This window comes from Trichosurus vulpecula, chromosome 5 (assembly GCF_011100635.1).
Source record: "Trichosurus vulpecula isolate mTriVul1 chromosome 5, mTriVul1.pri, whole genome shotgun sequence".
Classification (NCBI taxonomy): domain Eukaryota; kingdom Metazoa; phylum Chordata; class Mammalia; order Diprotodontia; family Phalangeridae; genus Trichosurus; species Trichosurus vulpecula.
In genome coordinates, this window is record NC_050577.1 from 189,531,921 (window position 1) to 189,551,462 (window position 19,542).

Genomic DNA, 19,542 nt, shown 5'->3' on the forward strand with positions numbered 1-19,542 from the left:
AAGATAGAAAAAAGAATGAAAACAAGAAAAAAATGCCGTACAATAAAAGCCACTCCAACACAACCTATTTTTAAAAGATATTGATATCAAGAGTTGGTAAATGGATGGAGGAAAGGACATCATCTTTGACTATAATGATGTCGTAGAGAAATTTAATTAATTTTAATTGATTACTACAACAAGAAGATGAAAAGTTCCCCCAAACCATCTTTGTGAGCAAACATTTGACTCCCTGGCTGAGTTGAGTCATGTGTGCTGTTAATATATCCTACTTTTGATTTTCCTGGGTTTGGAGTAACTAATTATATAGTTATTAATCAGTTAAATGGGTTAATCTCATGGTCAGATATACAGTTGGAACATTCTACATTATATTTTACTTCTTTAGACAAATTTAAAAAGCTAAATAAAAAAGTATTATTGCTTACAGTCAGAAGTCAAAGAGGTGAAAGCCAATTTAAAAAACAAAACAAAATAAAACCTTGGTGGGAGATCCAATTAATCATGTAGAGCACTGGCCAAGGAGGCTTCTTAGGTTTCAGAGCATGTACAGTGTTCCCTGCCTGGTTTCCATAGAGCATATAAAGGCTTTGTGAGCTTCATTCTGAACCTGTGTCACTGAGGGATTGGTACAATGGTGATGAGTTTCTAATTGGCTTCAAAGCCAGAAGTACTGAAGACAGAACTATAGCTCAGCTCTACAAAAGGATCAATATGTCCTGCCCTGACCCTTCTTATACTTATTTTCTCTCCTCGTGACTTTCAGGTAATAAATAACTGCTACAGCTCTTTTTGTGGTGACAAAGAATTGGAAATTGAGGGGATGGCAAAGAATTGGAAATTGAGGGGATGCTCATCAACTGGGGAATGGCTGAACAAGATATGATATATGGAATGCTAATATGCTATAAGAAATGGTTAGCAGATGCTCTCAGAAAAACCTGGAAAGACTTGGATGAGCTGATGCAAAGTGAAATGTGCTGTGTGCAAAGTAACAGCAGTAATAGCAAGATGACCAGCTGTGAATGCCTTAGCTATTCTCACAAAACAATGATCCAAAACAACTCTGAAGGACTTATGATGAAAAATGCCATCTATCCCTAGAGAAAGAACTGTTGGTGTCTGAATAGAGGTTGAACAATATTTTTTGTTTCCTTTTTCTTTTTCTTCTTTATTTTTCTTGAGGTTTTTTCTTGTCTATGTTTTCTTTCACAACATGACTATTATGAATACATTTCATATGGCTATGCATGTATAACCTAAAAAAAAAAAGAAATGATAAGCAGGTGGGTTTCAGAAAAACCAAGAAAGACTCACACGGGCTGATGTTGAGTGAAGTGAGGAGAACCAGAAGAACAATTGTACATAGTAACAGCAACATTGTATGGTGATCAACTATGATAGACTTAGCTTTTCTTAGCAATACAGTCCAAGACAATCCAAAAAAAAAAAAATAAAGATGGAACATGCTATTCACATCCAAAGAAAGAAATGATAGAGTCTAAATGCAGATCAAATAATACTATTTCACTTTCTTTTTTGTTTTTCCCCTTTTGTTCTTTCTTCTTTTGTAACATGACTAATGTAGAAATGTTTTACATGATTGCACATGTATAACCTATTGCTTGCTATCTTGGGGAAGGTGGGGAGAGGAGAAAAATTTGGAACACAAAATCTTACAAAAAATGAATGTTGAAAATTGCCTTTACATGTAATTGGAAAAGATAAAATACTGTTAAGAAATAACTGCTATAAGCCTCTAATTGAGGGGAGGAACAGCACCAGAAGTGAAGTAGGCTTGAGTTCATGGTGCCTAGGTCGGTTGTGTTTTATTCTTTTCTTACTTTAGGTGAATGAGTATCCCCTGACAAAATGGATCATCTTGGTGGCACACACCTGTACCTGCTGCTGAGGGAGCTGAAGTCAATGGATCACTTGAGGTCAGAAATTCTGAGCTGCCTAAGATGCATGGTTGTCCATAACAAGTCTGGCACTGACATGGTGAACCACTGGGAGAAAGGGGCTACCAGGTTGCCTAAGAAGGAGTGAGCCTAAGCAGGACAGGAATGGATCGAGTCAAAGCTCCCTTGCCCATCGGTAATGGGATTTGGTCATGTGCACTTGCAATCTGGGTGAACTAGGGAGACTCAGTCTCAAAAAAAAGTCAGAAGAGCCATCGGGAAACTCCTCAACTACCAAAATTGGTAGAAGAGCCCACCAGAGCTTGTAAGAGCAGTAGCTGGTTCTCATGCTTGACCCAAGAGCAAGCCCAGCTGATGAAGGAAGTGATTATGTCATTACACCCAGAAGTGAACTTGGTGGGGACTTCACAAAAAGAAGAAAAGGACTCCCACAGCCAGGAGTTGTGAGGTACTTCATGCGTTCCTTACTTGTGTGTGTCACCTTCATGTTTTAAATTTTAGTCCACTCTCCTCAGAGACTGGGTAGGTGCAGAAGGGAGAGTGTGCCCTGGTTTGGGGATATTTCTGTGACTTCTGTTCTTGTTATACCTTCTTAGTAAATATTGTTTTGTAAAAGTTAACTGATATCACCTGGAGGGGGAATCACACTGAATGAAGATTTGTGATTCATGGGATTAGAAACCCTAACTGCTCAGGGTTACCCCCTGGAACCTTGAGGGAAAATAATCATCTACCTTCTGGAGATTCAGCATGGTAATGTGAATAGAAGTTGATGCATTAGTTCAGAAAGGTGCTATATTAACAAAGTCATATCAAAGGCATTTAAGGATGAAACTAGATGAAAAATCCCCCAAAAAGATGACAATGGAAAAAGTCTATAAATATTTTGACAATGAATTGTTTTCACACTCAAGGACCGTGAAGCCATCACATGGAAACTAATATTGCAGGCTTTTGTGGGTTTATTATAGAGGAAGTAGAGACAGGATTAAAGGGAACAAAGAACCAGGCCAAGTTTTCAGAGAAAAGGTCTATACTGGAGGTAACACAATTTTGAGGGTTTTGAGAGATCAGTTCTCAAGGTTTCTGAAGGAGAAAGGAAGATATCAAAGAAATGGCAGGGCATTGGGGGGGAATCTTGGTCCATAAAAGGTGACCATGGGAATAACAACTTTTACTGCCATATACGCCTATTTTCCCATCTAAGTAATTTTTTATTAAAAGAGTCTGTATAAACATTGAGGGAAATCTTGATGAAAATATTGGAGGAGAACTGTTAGATTTTTGTGAGTAAAATTCCACAGAAGACCAAATCTTTACCATTACAAATTGGCTGAAAGATGCAGAGAATACAAGATTTTCCTGTGCTTACTGCTTGTTGACTACAAAAGCATTTGATTTGGCATTCTAATATTAACTTGAAGAAAAATTTAATTAAGGAGAAAACTGTGATGTAAAAATAAAATTAATTATAATAATTCTAATAGTATTAATTTTCATCTATTCAGTGAATAGTTTTTATATTACCTACTGTTTTATATCATCTATTCCACAGCTATCTCCAATGGGAATAGATAATTCCTACATTTTGCTATTAGCAGAACCCTTCCCCCCTTTCTGACTACAATTAGTAATGATTCAATGTTCTACCAGATGCAAATAGCAAGAGTGAATTGTTTGCATAAATGTCCCATTTTTTATTTAAAACAATTTTTATTTTTAATGAAGGAAAACCCTGAAGGGAATAGATAATTAGGTTATGGAAGCCCAGCAACTGTTAATCTTTAACAATTGCAATTCTGATTTAACTGTTTCTTGATAACTGAAATACATTTCCAGAGAAATTTCCAGAGAAATCTTTTTTTTTTTGCTATTTATTTGTTGGGGTTGTCTAAGATAGTACTTTCAGAAGCATTTATTATATACCAAATGTGGTAAAAGATTTTCCATAATACAATCACTGAATCAAAAATGTAAGCTGACAAAACTGAATGTTTTTAGAAAACTTTTTGGTTTTCTAGTCTTATCTTGGATGGTCCATTGGATGAGAATTGTAGAAATGATTCTGCAAAATTTTTATTACCCAAAGCAAAAAATTCTCACAGAATTATTCTGATATTTCAGTTTGAATCTTCCCTTCTTGATTTTCCTATGTGCTATGGTCTATTCTGTGATATGCTTTCTTAGTATCTTCATCAAGAACCTATGATTCCTCAGGTGTATGAAGTTTCTCCACCAATAGAGAACATAACCCATCTGTCTTAGTTTCCTAACACTTTTGAGTCAGAGAGGTTCATTAGTTTACCTTAGTATTAGAGGCAGGATTTGAATCCAGATCTTACCAATAATAATGTGAGTCACATAGCTTCTTGGCTTAGTTTTATTATGTAAAAGTTTTATTATGTAAAAGCTAAACTGATATCACCTGGAGGGGGAATCACACTGAATGAAGACTTGTGATTCATGGGATTAGAAACCCAACTGTTCAGGGTTACCCTGCTAGAACCCTGAGGGCAGAAATAATCATCTATATACTGGAGATTCAGCATGGTAATGTGAATAGAAGTTGATGCCTTAGTTCAGAAAGGCGCTATATTAACAAAGTCATATCAAAGGCATTTAAGGATGAAACTGGATGAAACAATCCCCCAAAAACATGAAAATGGAAAAAGTCTGTAAATATTTTGACAATGAACTATTTTTTACCTGTTTCTGTGTACAGACTTGCTATATATTATAGGATATATTTGTCTCCCAAACATCATCCTGTTTCTATGCAGACTTTTACTTTTTTGTAATTTAACTAAGGGTTGTCAATACATTCACATAGATATATTTACATAAGTTGTCAAGAGAAAAAAAATCCAGAGAAACCTACTTGGTCAATTTCCTCTTCTTTAGTCCATTTTTACTCCTGTAAATAATAATAATGATAATAACAAAATGATTAAAACAAATTTATCTGGGCAAAATAATTTACTAACATAATGACTTGAATTGGAGGGGTTTTTCCTTAATTACACAAAATTATTTCAAGTTTGTCTACTTTCCTAAAAATTAAAAAAATGATGGTTGTAATCTGACACATCTAGTTAAAAAAAATCTTTCAAATTTTGATCACTGGGAACATGATTATATTTTATGTTTCCTTATATTTATAGGTTGCATTTAATAAGAAACTCCAAGTTTTGTAAACAGGTAACTATAATTTCTAAGCAGAGAAATATACCAGGTCTACCTGCTTCCAAAACCACCCTGACACATCCTAGCACAGTAAAGGAAAACAAAAGCTTGGAATCATGCACTCTGCTAGAAATATAGACAATGTCCTAAAAGTCTTAGTGCAGTTTAAAGCTATTTGATATCACGGAAAGATAAATACTGGTGTCTCAAAAGATTTGGTGCATATTAGAGCGATACTTTTGTTACATTCTGTATTTATCTTGCATTTAAGAAAAGTTAAGATGATCTTTTCTAAAATTTTGGTTAGGGCCTAGAACTTGAATTAATAATATCAGGGAGTGTATATATGTGTATATGATACAAAGAATACTGCCATGACGAAGCTAATATGTATATTTTATATATATATATATATATAAAAGTGTACCTATGTGTGTATAGATATATCTGCATGTGTATAGATACATGCACTTGCTGATATATGTAATATATCATGATGTATCATATATAATATATCATAACTATATATACATACACACAATTGATATATACATGTTATATGTATATTCATGTGTGTGTATTCACACAGACATATACATTATATATGTATACATACATACATTATATATGTGTATGTATATATATACATATATATATACACACACACACACATACATACATATATATGTTCACCTTGTTAGTCAGTACCCAACAGGGAAAATATAACTTTGAAATTTCAATTTATATGCTTACGAATGCTGTCTTTGATTTTTCTGGGTTAAGGATAAATAGTAACATTGCTATTAACAAGTAACTAAATTGGGTTAATTTAATTTTCAGAAATATAGCAGAATAATACCTTAAACAAAATTTTAAACATCTTGGTTCATAATCTGTTGGTACGAATTACTTGGAAAGCTGTGTGATTCAGTGGAAAGAAGAACTGTTGTAGGCACTCGGTAATACAAAGATAAGAACGAACCATTCCTTGTTCTCAAGGAACTTGTGTTCTATCACAGGAGACAACATATAATATGTATATAAAGAATATAGACACAATAAATACAAGGTAAATTTTGTGGAGGGGGTGCTCTAGGATCTGGATAAATGAGGAAATGCTTTATGTAGAATGTGGAGCTTCAGAAGAATTTTGAAAGAATCAAGGTATTTTAAGTGGCAGAGGTGAGTATGGGAGTGCATGTATTTGAGGCATGGGAGACAGTCTGCAAAAGTGCAGAGATGGGAGATGGAGTATAAGGAGAAGTGAGAAGTCTGTAAAGTAAGAGAAGGGGAACAAAGGAATATGAGTCAGGAGATCTGAGTTCAAACCCCAGCTCTACCTCTAACGAAATTGGTGACACTGGACAAATCACTCGACCTAAGTTCCTGCTTCTTCATTTATACAATGAGAGTGTTGGAATAATTGACCTTTAAGGCTGGGTCAAGATCTAACAACCCATTTTAAAGCAAAGTTTAAAATATATTAATGTCAAATTGGCCTTTTATCCTTTTAATGAAAGCATTCAGGATGAAAAGTGCCTTGGATGAGAAATGAAAACATTCAGTCTCTAGTCCCAACTCTGCCACTAACTAGCTATGTGAACATGGGCAAGTATTTACCTTCAGGCATCTTACTCTCCTCTTGAGTAAAATGAAAGGGTTGGATTAGATTATTTCTAAAGTCTTTTCTAGCCCAACAGTTTTATGATTTCATGAGAATATAGTAAAATAAACTATATCTAATGTTGCCATGTGTAAATAAAGTTTATTGCATCACCAGTTATGTTAATGTTGTCAGAAACACCAGTTTAAATTCCAGTTGAAGGTATCAGATTGATGTACTGCTGAATGTTCAAAACAAAATTAAAATATCCTTACAAAGTAAATATTTTCATTTTAGTTTTTTCATCAAATGAGGTATTTGACACAACATCAAGCCCAGGGTGAGGGAAATATTGGCAAGAAGAGAGGGAAATAAAGAAAATTGAAGAGAAGGATGGCACATGGAGGGACCAGTGCCCTCGTGTCCTTGGCAGATTTTGCTTCCTGCCCATTCCTTAGTGGGATGAAAATCATGCTGTAGTACTCTTTCTCCTCTTACTCCCTTTTCCTCATCCATGGTCACGGGCAGTAGGAAGGAGAACAATCCAGGTACTCTTCTCCTATGCTCCCACTTCCCCTATGCTTCCCCATCCTACACATATTAAAACATCTCCTGACCCTCTTGAGTCTAGCATAGTTTCTACCTTAAGCATTAATGGTCTGTTTTAAATACATTTAGGATTTGAATAACATATTTGCTTGCAGACAAGACTGGTTAGGGATGAGATTGGGTTGAACAAGGACTGACAAGAAGTGATTTATCCAATTTCTTGATTAGAGTATTTCCTTTCAATATTTCTTTTTCATTTTATTCTAGGGAAAGTTTTAAAAACCTGAAAGTAGACAGCAATTCTGGAAAATATATGAAGCTGCCAACATACTTTACGATTAGGTATAAGGATCTTTCCTTCCTAAATCAGAACTCCTATTGATTCTTGGCAAAGGAATAGAAGATGGAGAAGAAAATAAATCCATTTCTGAAACTGAGATGGCAACATGAATGCATTGAGCAGTGAATCTTAATATGCAGTTACTACTCAAGAGCTGGCCAAACATCTAGTTATGGAGGAGGTAGAATCAGGTTTTCTTTTTGCATTGTAGATACGGCCTGAGTCAACTATAATTTGAGCAGGACTAATTTGCAATGTTTTGTTTGGTTCATCCTAAATTAACAGAAGAGCCAATTTGTAGATGCTGGGTTATGACAGTCAAGATGGGGAAACTACATAGCATCATCATGAGAATTTCCATACTTGCTCATGGTTTTTCAAATTGCAGTGCTAATGCAAAACTGAAGTTGTAAATTGAATCCATTAGAAAGTTATTTCTAGTAATTTTAACTTGACTGTCTTGTAAGAAAGTATCCTCAGTGCTTAATACAGTGCTGGAACATGGTAGCACTTAATAAAAACTTGACTTGTTGACTTGAGGCTAAACTTGAACCCAGGTCTTCTGAGCTCCAAGACTATTTCCCTATCTAATATTCTACACTGCAATAATAAAAAAAAATGCCAATTTGGAATTCTTTTCTGGACACAGTGAATTATTTTTTAAACAACCTATCTTAAAAAGTGTTGTTATATAGCATAAATATGCAGAATGAAGAATTTCTTTTCAGTATTTCACTTTTCATTTGATACTATGGAAAACTTTCCCTAATACCAATATGAATGAATTCAAGTAGTCAAAATGCATTTATAAATTTCAATGAAAATGGCAAATCAGGGCAACCAACCAAACTGGAATTCATCTAAAAGAAAAATTATAAAGGTATGAGAGCATATTGAAGTTTCAGTGAAATATTTTAATGGATTCCCAAAATAAGTGTTATATAGAATGTGATGAGATAAATGGGGGAAAACACTTTAAATAATCTCAAAAGAAATCAATTGGTGATTCTCAAAACAGAAATGGAGCACAAACTCATTTGAAGGAAAGGTGAGCATTAGAAGCTATATTGTTTCATGCTGAAAATGGCAAGTGCTTTGGACTCAAGATAACCAAATGAATAATTCACCACACCGCGGGTAGTAGAAAGATCCTAGACCCTATTGAAATTGATGTTTGCTTTAAATAGTAAATAAAATCTGACATCACTGATGTAAGAATTCTGGTGGAACATATTCCTGTGATTAACATAACTGGGGAATGGTATTCCACAATGACATTGCTCCCCCGTACCCATCCTCTGGCCCCTAAATGAAAAGAGTCAGCTAACACCAAGAGAGAGATTTTCTTGAGTTCAATACAAAACAAGTAAGACACCATAGGGATTACTTGAAAACCTATAGAGTACAAAGTCCTTTGCAAGAAGTGAATAATTTATGCAGGAGGCTGGAGAGGATGTTAGAAAAATGAATCTATGATAAATCTAAAACAAAGTGATGGAGGTATTAAGCAATACATGGAGATGGGCAAACTGAAAGAATTAACAATGAGTATTCAACAAATGGAAATAGCTAGAATAAAAAATAGAATTCTTAGAATGATTTAAAAAAGAGGACCAAATGGAGAACATTTGAATAGTTTCTTAATCTTAAACAGGAATTTTAAGACAGGGACTATGCCTCACTCTTCTACATCCCCTACAATAGCTAGTACAAGTCTGGGTTTATAGTAAATGATCAAGATATATGTAATAGTTGACTGACTAAAATGTGTGAAGATCAGAATTTGTGTTTCTACTCTTAGAAGGTATCGTCTCAGTTGAAAAGTAAAATTTTGTGTTATCTGGGGTTTACCCTGATTGTGGTTGCCAAAAATTCAGTGGATCTTGTTTGAAAGAAAGGACTACACCAAAGGTATCTAGTAAAAATAAAAACTATGAAAATGCATGTTCACATGTCCAGGGTTTAAAAAAAAATTGAGGAGACTCCAATGAGAATTGAAAAGTGAGATGGAAAGAAATTTAGTATTAGTAATTTGTTTTATTGGGATTTGTGGGGAGAAATGTAAGCATATTATTTAATGATCAATAGTTTAAAATAGTTAGGTGATAGCATTAATAAATATCAGAGTAGGCAAAATATTCAGAGTAGCACTTTTTGTGGAACTGGAAACAAAGTATATGCCTGTCAACAAGGGAATGACTAAACAAATTGCAGTATATAAATATACTAGAATATTAATGCATCATAAAAACAATGAATATGAAAAATTCAGAGAAACATGGAAGACATACAGTGAAATAAGCAGAACTAGGAAGAATATATATGCACACACACATATATATATGTGTGTATACATAGAAATATCTTACAAAATGTTTATTGTATGTTTTATACTCATATATCATAAATGCATTACATAGGTATTACATGATGTGATACATATTATATAATGTAATATATTATATTATTATATGATATATAATGAGTATAAAATGTTAATGTAAAAAATCAAAACAAATAAACTGAAAATAGAGCAGTTATAATGACCAGAGAGTCCTGAAAAAGATAAGAAAAATCTATTCTTCAATGTGGTAATATACATAGAATTTTTAAAATAGTGTTTTAAGAGTGTAACAGTGAATAAGTAGATCATTTAATAAAAAAAATTGGCTTTGCGTTATTTGATTATAACTTTAAGCATAGCAAGAGGGTAATAAAGTGGATCCAGTAGGAGCAATTGTAGGTTAAATACATACATATAATTTAGTAGTTATAATTCCTACTCAAATTTGATGCTCCAGGGACATTCATGTTGTTCTCGATTAGTCATTGCTTTCATCCCCCTGCTTGCACTCCTGATGGATCATTGGCTACTATGTTTAAAAAAAAAATCCTGAAAGAAGATTCTCTAGCAATCTTCCTCCACTCATGATAATAATTAGCAAACCTTATTTCCAGGTAGTTCTTTATGTATTTCTTCTGTTGCAGCTCAATTTCTAAATTCTTCTTGCTGCACCCACCCTGTTCTCAGAGGAGCTAGAAATATCTAGTCATAATCCTTTGCATAATTAGTCCCTTGACCCTCCCTTCAACAAGTTAAGTAATCCCAATTCATTTCATCTCCCTCCCCTCCTTCAGTCTCTTTCTTAGTCTTTTAATTATTTCTATTCCTTTTCTCTGTACCACTCCAAATTTCTTATACCCTTGGATCTTGTGTCTACCACTGTAGTTCCCAAAGAACACAGATTAATGTTCAAGAGCAAAAGTATTATAAACATTCCTTCTGGAAGACTGCTATCTTTTCTTTTGGTTCTCAAAAAATAGCGCATTTCTCAATACTTCAGTGTCAGGCTAATTCCTTACTCAAAAGAAAAGAAAATGATGCTTGGAATCCAAGGAATTATCCTCAATGGCAAATAGAACTTATAAAAATTTGGAAACCTTAAATATTTGTGTTCTCTTTATGTTCAGTCCCTGACTCTGACATTCAAGTTTCTCTATAATTTGACTCCAATCCAAAAACTAGTTTTATTTCATACTAATCTCCTGGATTCTCTCTCTTCCATGGACTTTTGAGACTTCTCTGTTGTGATTTCCTCCAGTCTCAGTGAGAGCCTCTTTATAGATAATTCATTATTTATGGTCCTTCCACCATGTGTGAGTCTGCCTCTGGGTTCTGTCCTGGACCTTCATCGCTTCTTTACACCCTCTTTCTTGGTGTGCTCATCAGCTTCCTGCCTACTGCCTCTAAGATAAATTATAAACTTCACTATTTGTCATTGAAAGATCTTCCCAATATTGCTTTACAATATCTTTCCAGGCTTGACTATACCTTACTCCCCATCGTCGACCCAAATTGTTCTGATGACTGTTCCCTGTAAGTGACATTCCATATTTTTTCTACATGCTTTCATATAGGCTGTCCCCATTCCTGGAATACTCTTCCTCCTCACCTCTACCTCTTGGAAACCCTAGCTCCCTTCAAGTCTCAGCTACATCATTCTAGATGCCATTCCTAATCCCTTTGGTTGTTGGTACTCCACTGGAAATTGTTTTCTCTTTATTTTGCATGTCTTTTATCTACATAAGTATTCCTTCAGTAGAACATAAGATCTTTCAGAGCAGGCTGGTGTGTGTGTGTGTGTGTGTGTGTGTGTGTGTGTGTGTGTGTGTGTGTACGGGTGTGTTTTATATCCACAGTACTTGGCAAATACTAGGCATTTAATAAATGCTTGTTGAACTGAACATTTCAACCAAATCTGGTTATTCTTCATCCTCTGTTCTCATTCTTTCCTTATACATTTGCACAAGCCATACTTGGAATAGCCTCTCCCATCTCCATTTTTGATGTCCCTCTCTTCCATCAAGGACCCATTTAAATTCTATTTCCTTCTTTTCGCCTCCTCTTCCTCCTCTCAATATCCACCCCAAGTCAGCAAAAGTGACCTTACTTTTCTCAGGTTGTTGGTAGCACTTTGTTGACTGGTTCCTTGAATAATAATTAACCCTTTCACTCCATTAGATTATAAACCCCTATTGGTCCTGAGAGCAGGGCCCATATTGTGTCAAACTTTAAATTCCCCAGGCTTGACACAACAGTTTGAAAACAAAAAGTAATTAATAAATGTTTAGTGAATTAAACTGAATAAAGGAGAGAGTGTATATAGTATTCTGATTTTACTACAGTATATGAGTGCATACTTGTCTTTTCTGGGATATGAAGTCTCCTGGTGGACCAAAGAAATAGGGAAAAGGGGAAACATATTTACAAAGATGAAAGGTGTATGGCAAGACATCAAATAGGTGGGTCAAAGATGAGGTAACTAATAAAAGGAATCAAAAAAAATTTTGAAGAAACAGAAATATAAATGATAAAAATGACAGTATTTTAGCCCCATTGACTGCCTTAATTAATTTTTTAGTCCATGAAAAAGCATTTTAGATACTTTCAACAAATTGAATAAATTTTATAACCCCTTCTATTTATTAAGAAGCTAACATTATTCACACAATGCATAAGGAAAACAGGAAAAACATCACTTACCAGGGGTTAATATAAAATGCCAAAAGATAATCAGTCCAAAGACATGAGGGTAGCAGAGTTAGGAAAGCAAATATACTCCTACGCCTGTGAGCATTAACAGATAATAGATGTGGAGATGAAAAAGCAAGATGTTAGTAATGTAAACATAAAACAGAGATCAGTTACCTAATAGACATATTCAAATGACAGATAATTGTATTACTAAAATTAAATATCCTATAGAATTTCAGATATAAAAGTTTATATGTTAACTCTGGCAAATAATCTGTGAATGATCTTATGGTCACAAGGCAGACTTAGTTTGTTATAATTAGCTTGTTGCATGGTGGTTACATGTTATGTTTAGTGAAATAATACTCAAATTTTTCATTAGGCCTTGAAAATTGTCCTTCTACAAATACTGATCCTAGAGTGAACTGTGTTGGCAGAGACTATCTTAGCTAAATTTTATCCTTCTCTCGGAAACGTATGGTATACTTTGTATAATAAATGTTTATTAAATGAATGAATAATGGAATGCACAATCTTATTTTAAGATGTAGGCAGACCACCAAAGTTACCTCTCTGGCAGAGGTCAGAAATTTTGTTGCTAAGAGGGATGCACAGTAATAGCAGAGACCGAGAGCTCTGTTTCACCTAGCTTCTTTATTCTTACTTTGAGGTTTGTTTGCATGCCATCCAGAAGCACGAGGACTGAGGGGAATATATACCCACATTGCTCCTTTGGACTTTTGTGAGGTAGGGTCACTGAAATCTTGTTTGTTTTTTTTTTTAGGAACACAGATTAACAGGGATTTGACAGTAATTAAAGGGAATTTTCGAAGTTGGAAGGATAAGCAATGTTGGCCTAGGATTTATGTTGGCTTTTTCCAGCTGCTCAGATGGGTGCAGGCTGTCATGTCCTTAGGCCACATGAGCTAAAAAAGTCTTGCTTCTTTCTTGTAAGGGAAGAGGCTTCCTGGCAAAACTGCACCCCAGAAGATGGTGGCAGAGGAGCAGATGACATTGAAGAGACTGTGTAGCCGAAGACCAGCAGATGGTAGCAGAGAGCAGCACAGTGAACACTGCAGTTATGGAACAATAGAGATGTCCAGCAGAGACATGATGTGACATGCAGTAGAGAGCAGCAAAGACACTGTGACATCCAGCAGGGAACAGCAGAGAGGATGAGATACGTCAAGGGCATGCCAGCTTCAACTGGCTCAGATTGTTAAGCTTTCAGTGTGAGCATTTATCCCGTAGGAATCAGCAAACACTACAAATCAGGGCTTGAGCTATTGCCTTGTTAAGTCTTCTAGACTTAAGAAAGTGATGGAGAAAAAGTTAGTAATGCCAATTGAGCTTAAAAGTGTGTCATGCATACTTTTTTTAGATAGCCAGTCATTAAAACATTCATGATCTCCACAAACTTGTCATTCTACAAGATGAAATCAACTCAGTAACTCATATCCCCCTTGGATCATTTGTCAACCCAACTGCAGGACTTCATCCTGCCCCTTGCTGGGTGAACACTCCCTCTTTTCAACTTGTGTGTGTGTGTTGTGTGTGTGTTGTGTGTGTGTGTGTGTGTGTGTGTGTGTTGGTTCTTTCATAAGACTGTAAGCTTCTTGAAGGCAGGGATTGTCTTATGCCTACCTTTGTATCCCCAGAGTTTAACACAATGCTTTGCACACAGTAGCACTTAAATGTTTATTGATTCTGATTGACCAGCACCCCTCTGTGCCAATGGATTTACAATGAGCAGTTGAGAGTATCATAATGACATTCTCAGAGGTTATCAGTGGCTCTGAAAGGGCAGAAATATGAATTTCCCTAGAAATGCATGTGCCCTGGGTACATGTATTTCCATTGAATACTCCATTTTGTGCGTGAATATACATTCTCCTTCATGCCTGTATACAAGAGTTATCTATGTACACCCATCCCCCCACCCCCATGATAACCTATGAAGGAATGTACCCCTCCGAATATGAGAGAATCTTCTTATCAGTTATTTTGCCATGCTGTTTGATAGATATCCTTTCCACTGAATAATGTCTTTCCTAGTTAAGAAAATGCTTTACGTCACATTTCTATAAAACTACACTACTTCAAGTCCAACTAAGTGGAAGAAGTCCGGTTTCAAATTCTTCTTTCTGAAATTACAAGTAGTTTGAAACCAATGGGTATAATAATTTATGCAGAATTCTGGGTTTAAATGAATCTTTGATTTATTTCCCAAAGTGTGGTGTGGTATCACATGTGAGTGCTTCATGACAGGCAGCTAGCTCATGTTTAGTCTAAGGCAGCGAGGGGTTCTTAAACTATATTTTGTTTCATGGACTTCTTTGGCAGTCTGGTGAAGCCTATGGATTCCTTCTCAGAATAACGGTTTTAAATGAATTGAAGGAAATGCTAAGTTTCAGTTAGAAGTCATGAAAAATAATGATATAATTTTTTTTCCTACTCAAGTTCACAGACCCACTGAAATGTCTGTGTACATTCAGACGAAGATGTTCTCACCTAAGGTGTAATATCCAGGAGGGTACAAGTAAAATGGCTTCCTTTTTATTGTTTTAAGTTAAAAGTTGATTCTAAATGCTTGGTTGGAGTACAAATTCAAATGTCCAAAATTACTAATAAAAGAGCATTTTTAGCATCAACTTAAAAATGGTACTATGATTATTTCTATGCTAAGCAGTACATTGGGAAACAAATATTGACACCTGTAAGGCCTCAGTAAAAACAATTCACATTTATGTAGCACTTGAATGTTACAGAAAATGCTGGCTCTGTTACAATCTAGTGAGGAGCAAGTATTTTTGCTCCTAGTTTGCAAATGGGGAAACCAAAGCCCAAAGAGGTTAAAAAACTAGTACATGGTCACAGAGCTGTTAGGTTGAATCTGTATCCTGGTCCAAAGCTTTTAAAATCATATCATGCTGCCTTTCAAAATGCAAATTCAAAGTTCAATTTAATAAGCATATTAAGCACCTACCATGTATAAGGCACGGAGTTAGGTGCTAGGGATAGAAAGACCAAAGTGTATTTACTTGGCAGGATTTGTTATAACAATTCTTCACTGAAATGATTCTTCCTTCTTAGTAAAAAAAAAACTATCTAGTCACGTAATTATTATTATAATTATATAATAGACATGATTATTTTCTTTAATTCTCCTACACTTGAAGAACCATAGAACTGAATTGTATAGAAAGTCTTGGGAGCTGGGGGGTGAGGAAGGTAAATTCTATGTTCCTCTAGGTGTCCCCTGTACCTATTCTGTGACATACACAGACCATGTTTAGTCTATACACAGGTCTGGAGAACATAATTTATGAGGACCATTTAAGGAACCAAAAAAAAAACCCCTGCTATGTAGAAGACAGAACAATTTGGCTAGGACCTGATAGTTTGGCTAACCGACATTACATGACATGACTTGACATCCTTGTAAAAACTTATTAAATGGGGGAAGGTCCTTCCAGTAAAGTAAATTTAACATCATTTTACCTTGATGGTTTTGAAATTTTTATTGGGGGGAGGGAGGAATGCGAAAGCCTCTATACTGATACTGGTAGGTTTTCAAGCTGGGTGCCCCCTCAAAGAGTTATTTATTACGTTACTATAAGATTTGTGTGAATAGATAAAGTGTTTGGCTACAGCTGCACTTGTGACTACTTAGCACTGCCTAGTTAAATTACAATGAGGTGTGAATGAGGCCCAGATCATGGGCTTTGCCTTGGAATGGACCAGTTTAACTTTGCTCTTTTTAATAGCTGCAGACTATCTACCTTAATCAGTCCCTGGTCATAAGAGGGACAAAGAAAAAGAAGGTGGAAGAAATCACAAAATTCCAAAGTTTATGCCCTCTATGCCCATTATCACTGTTTTCTGGGTATATGAGTTAAAAATTGTTGTGAGATTCTACACTGTCTCACTTACAAGGATTTCCAGCCCTCCATTTCAGCACGGTAGAATAATCAAAGATGGCAGCAAAATTTAATAAGGACATATGGCAATTCAATGCAACTCATTGTCTTACTCAGAAGAGGAAGTTGTTTCTGTATTAATGTTTTTGTAAAAACAAAAAAATAGATCCTTTTTATTTTAAGAACTATTTAATACAAGAAATTTTTAATTCTTTAGCTATTTAGTATAGGATTCTGTTCTGGGCCAATTTTAAAATATATACTTTGCCTAACTGCTCAAATACTCAGAATAATATTAAGTAAGTGAAGTTTGTTTAATCTTTTGTAATAAATTAGCAGTTCTTCCAACTGAGTCAATTAGCTTGGCTCTAAATTCTCTGTGTACCTTTGTCATTAGAATAAAACTTGTTTTAATATACTTGTTCTAATGCACTTTGAATCCACTGAAACCCTTATGATAGTATCCTTAAGTAGGAAGTCCAGCTTCTTTTCCCACCTTACCATAATGAGGAAAGCTGGACAATGGGGGGGGGTGTGGGAGGGGGTGAGGAGGAAAAAGGAGGAAGGCGGCTGCTGTTGCCAAAAGCCCCAATGAGGGTGCACATTTTTCTAAAACTACTTATAAATGGAAAGACAATCAAAACTTCAAAACAAGATTTCCTAAATTCACCCCTATTCAGTGGCTTCAGAGATGGGGTCATGATATCCTGAGTTCAAATCTTCCCTCAAACACTTATTAGCTATTTGACCCTGGCTGGGCAAATCACTTGCATCTCTCAGCTTCCATTTCCTTATTTGTAAAGGGAATAAAAACAGCACCTACCTTGGAGAGTTGTTGGGATAATCAAATAAGATTATTAGAGAAGCAGTGAATTTAAGAAAAAAATAATGCGTTTTAATCAATCAGCATGCCAGGCATTGTACTAAAACACTAGAGATAAAAAGAAAGGCAAAGACAGTCCCTGCCTTTGGGGAACTTACATTCTATTGGGGAAAACAATATGTAGATAACTAGATGCAGACAACAAATAAATAAATACATGGAAATTAATCTCAGAGATGTAGACATTGACATCTGGCGGGGTAGTGTGGGAGTGGGAGAAAGGAGGGATAAGACCTGAGTCTTGAAGGAAGCTAGGGAGCTATCAAACAGATGGGTGAAGGAAGACTATTTGCAAGCATGGGAAACAGCCAGTGAATAGATACAGGTGGGAAATGTGGTGCTGTGCGCAAAGAACAGCAAATACGCCAGCATCACTGAATTATAAAGAAATACAAAGACATTCTTAAGGTCTCTTTTAAGAACTTCGGAATTGATTGTGTAACGTGGGAGACACTGGCACAGGACCACCTAGCATCAGGGAAGGTACTGTGCTCTACTAGCAAAACAGAATTGAAGTAGCTCAAAAGAAACCTGAGAGGAGGAAATTTTGAGAATTCACCCCAAATGTTCACATGGACTATTTGTGCCTGACTTGTGGTAGAACATTCTGAGCTCATAAGTGGTCTGATCAGCCACAATCCAGATACACTGTAACTTGACCCTAGCATAGTGATATCATTTTGGTCTTCTTCAAGAACGAAGGACAACAACCAACCAACCATGTGGAAGGAAGAAGACTTTAAATGTAAGAAGAACAAGTTTCTAAAGGGTTTTAAAAGTTTTAAAAGTCAAAGGATTTTATATTTTTCCCTCGAGATAATAGGGAAAAGATTTGAAGAGATATAGGTTAAGGCACTTCTACTTGTGATACCCAAGAAGAAATTTTGTCTGAAACCATGGAATAACAGATGAATTCAAGGAAATCGTATGGCCAGAAGCTTTGTGATTAGGTAGTGGAAGACAGGCCACTCTGGAAGAAGATCTAGCAAAATGTGATTGCATAGATGAGACAGGCGCTTGGGAGAAGACTTGGTGTGGTCTGATAGGTAGGAGAACTCGATTAATCTTGGCTGTTTTGGAAATATCAATTTTTCCTCCTCAGGGATAGTTTTCACCCTTCAATTTCTCTGATAGTAAAATCCCTGCCTGGACTGGCCCTCAATTATCTTGGGTTAGAGATGAGTCCTCCACCCCTTCCAAGACCCCAACACAGAAGCTGCAACTTTACTTGAGTCAAGGCAAGTTAGAGGAAGAAATTGAATATCATCTTCCTAGCCATGAATATGGCAGGCCAAGAGACTCTTCTGACATGGGTAAAGAGATGCTTCTGGGGAATATGACTTTCAGGTTCAAGATGCTATTGTGGAATGAGAAGCCTTCATAGAGAAGAAGGTTCAGGATACAGCAGCTCATGAGACAGAATCATGAAAGAATTGTATAAAGCTGGAACCCTGAAGGAGTTTGGAGTAAAGGCAAGAGTAGGGATGGTTGGAATGACTGACTAGCCCTTCATCTGAGGTACAGGAAAGAAGAATGACTAAAATCAAGGACAAAGAGTGCCATACATATCATGTTAAGGTGAACCATAAAGGATTTTTCTGATATACGAGGAATAACTAAGGAGAAGCCAGTGGACCAACTGTGGCCCAGTGTAGTAAGCAATGAAAGGCCTTTGCTAGCATTAACTGTCATCCTCCAAGGGAAAAGGGAATACGTAAAGTCATCTTTCCTCTTTCAGGGAGGTATGATCCAGTTAAAACAATCAGAGAGACAAGGCAGTTGATTTGTGGGGACAGCAAGGTAGCAGCTGCTGCCAAGAGATAAGTTCTCTCTCACTGGGAGGCATCTTGCAGGCAATGTAGAATAGCCAGGAAAATCAGAACCCCTGAGCTGTTTTTTTCCTAAACTGGCCCCTACACTGTGTACTGAGTATCCTCAATGAAGGGAGAGAGAAACAAAAGAAGGAAAGAGAAAGCCAGGGCTTTTCTCTGTGGAATAGCAGAGCAGCTCTGAGATTGTGGGGTACCTTAATGGTTTTCCCTCAGGGTTTATGCTGTGTAATGTTTCCCACTGAAACACTGTGTGTTGGACTGTTTAAGGAGTTACC

The 19,542-nt window shown here is 35.9% G+C and overlaps 1 protein-coding gene across 1 annotated transcript in view; it reads right to left on the reverse strand.

Moving 5' to 3' along the window:
* The window catches only part of PTPRO (protein tyrosine phosphatase receptor type O), a 211,090-nt gene that overhangs the window by 39,211 nt on the left and 152,337 nt on the right, over nucleotides 1-19,542 (reverse strand). Inside the window, exons 17-18 of the mRNA XM_036759490.1 lie at nucleotides 12,642-12,725; nucleotides 4,801-4,836 (exon numbers count right to left, since the gene is read on the reverse strand). Coding sequence (XP_036615385.1) covers nucleotides 4,801-4,836; nucleotides 12,642-12,725 — 120 coding nt within the window. The remainder of the gene's footprint in view (nucleotides 1-4,800; nucleotides 4,837-12,641; nucleotides 12,726-19,542) is intronic.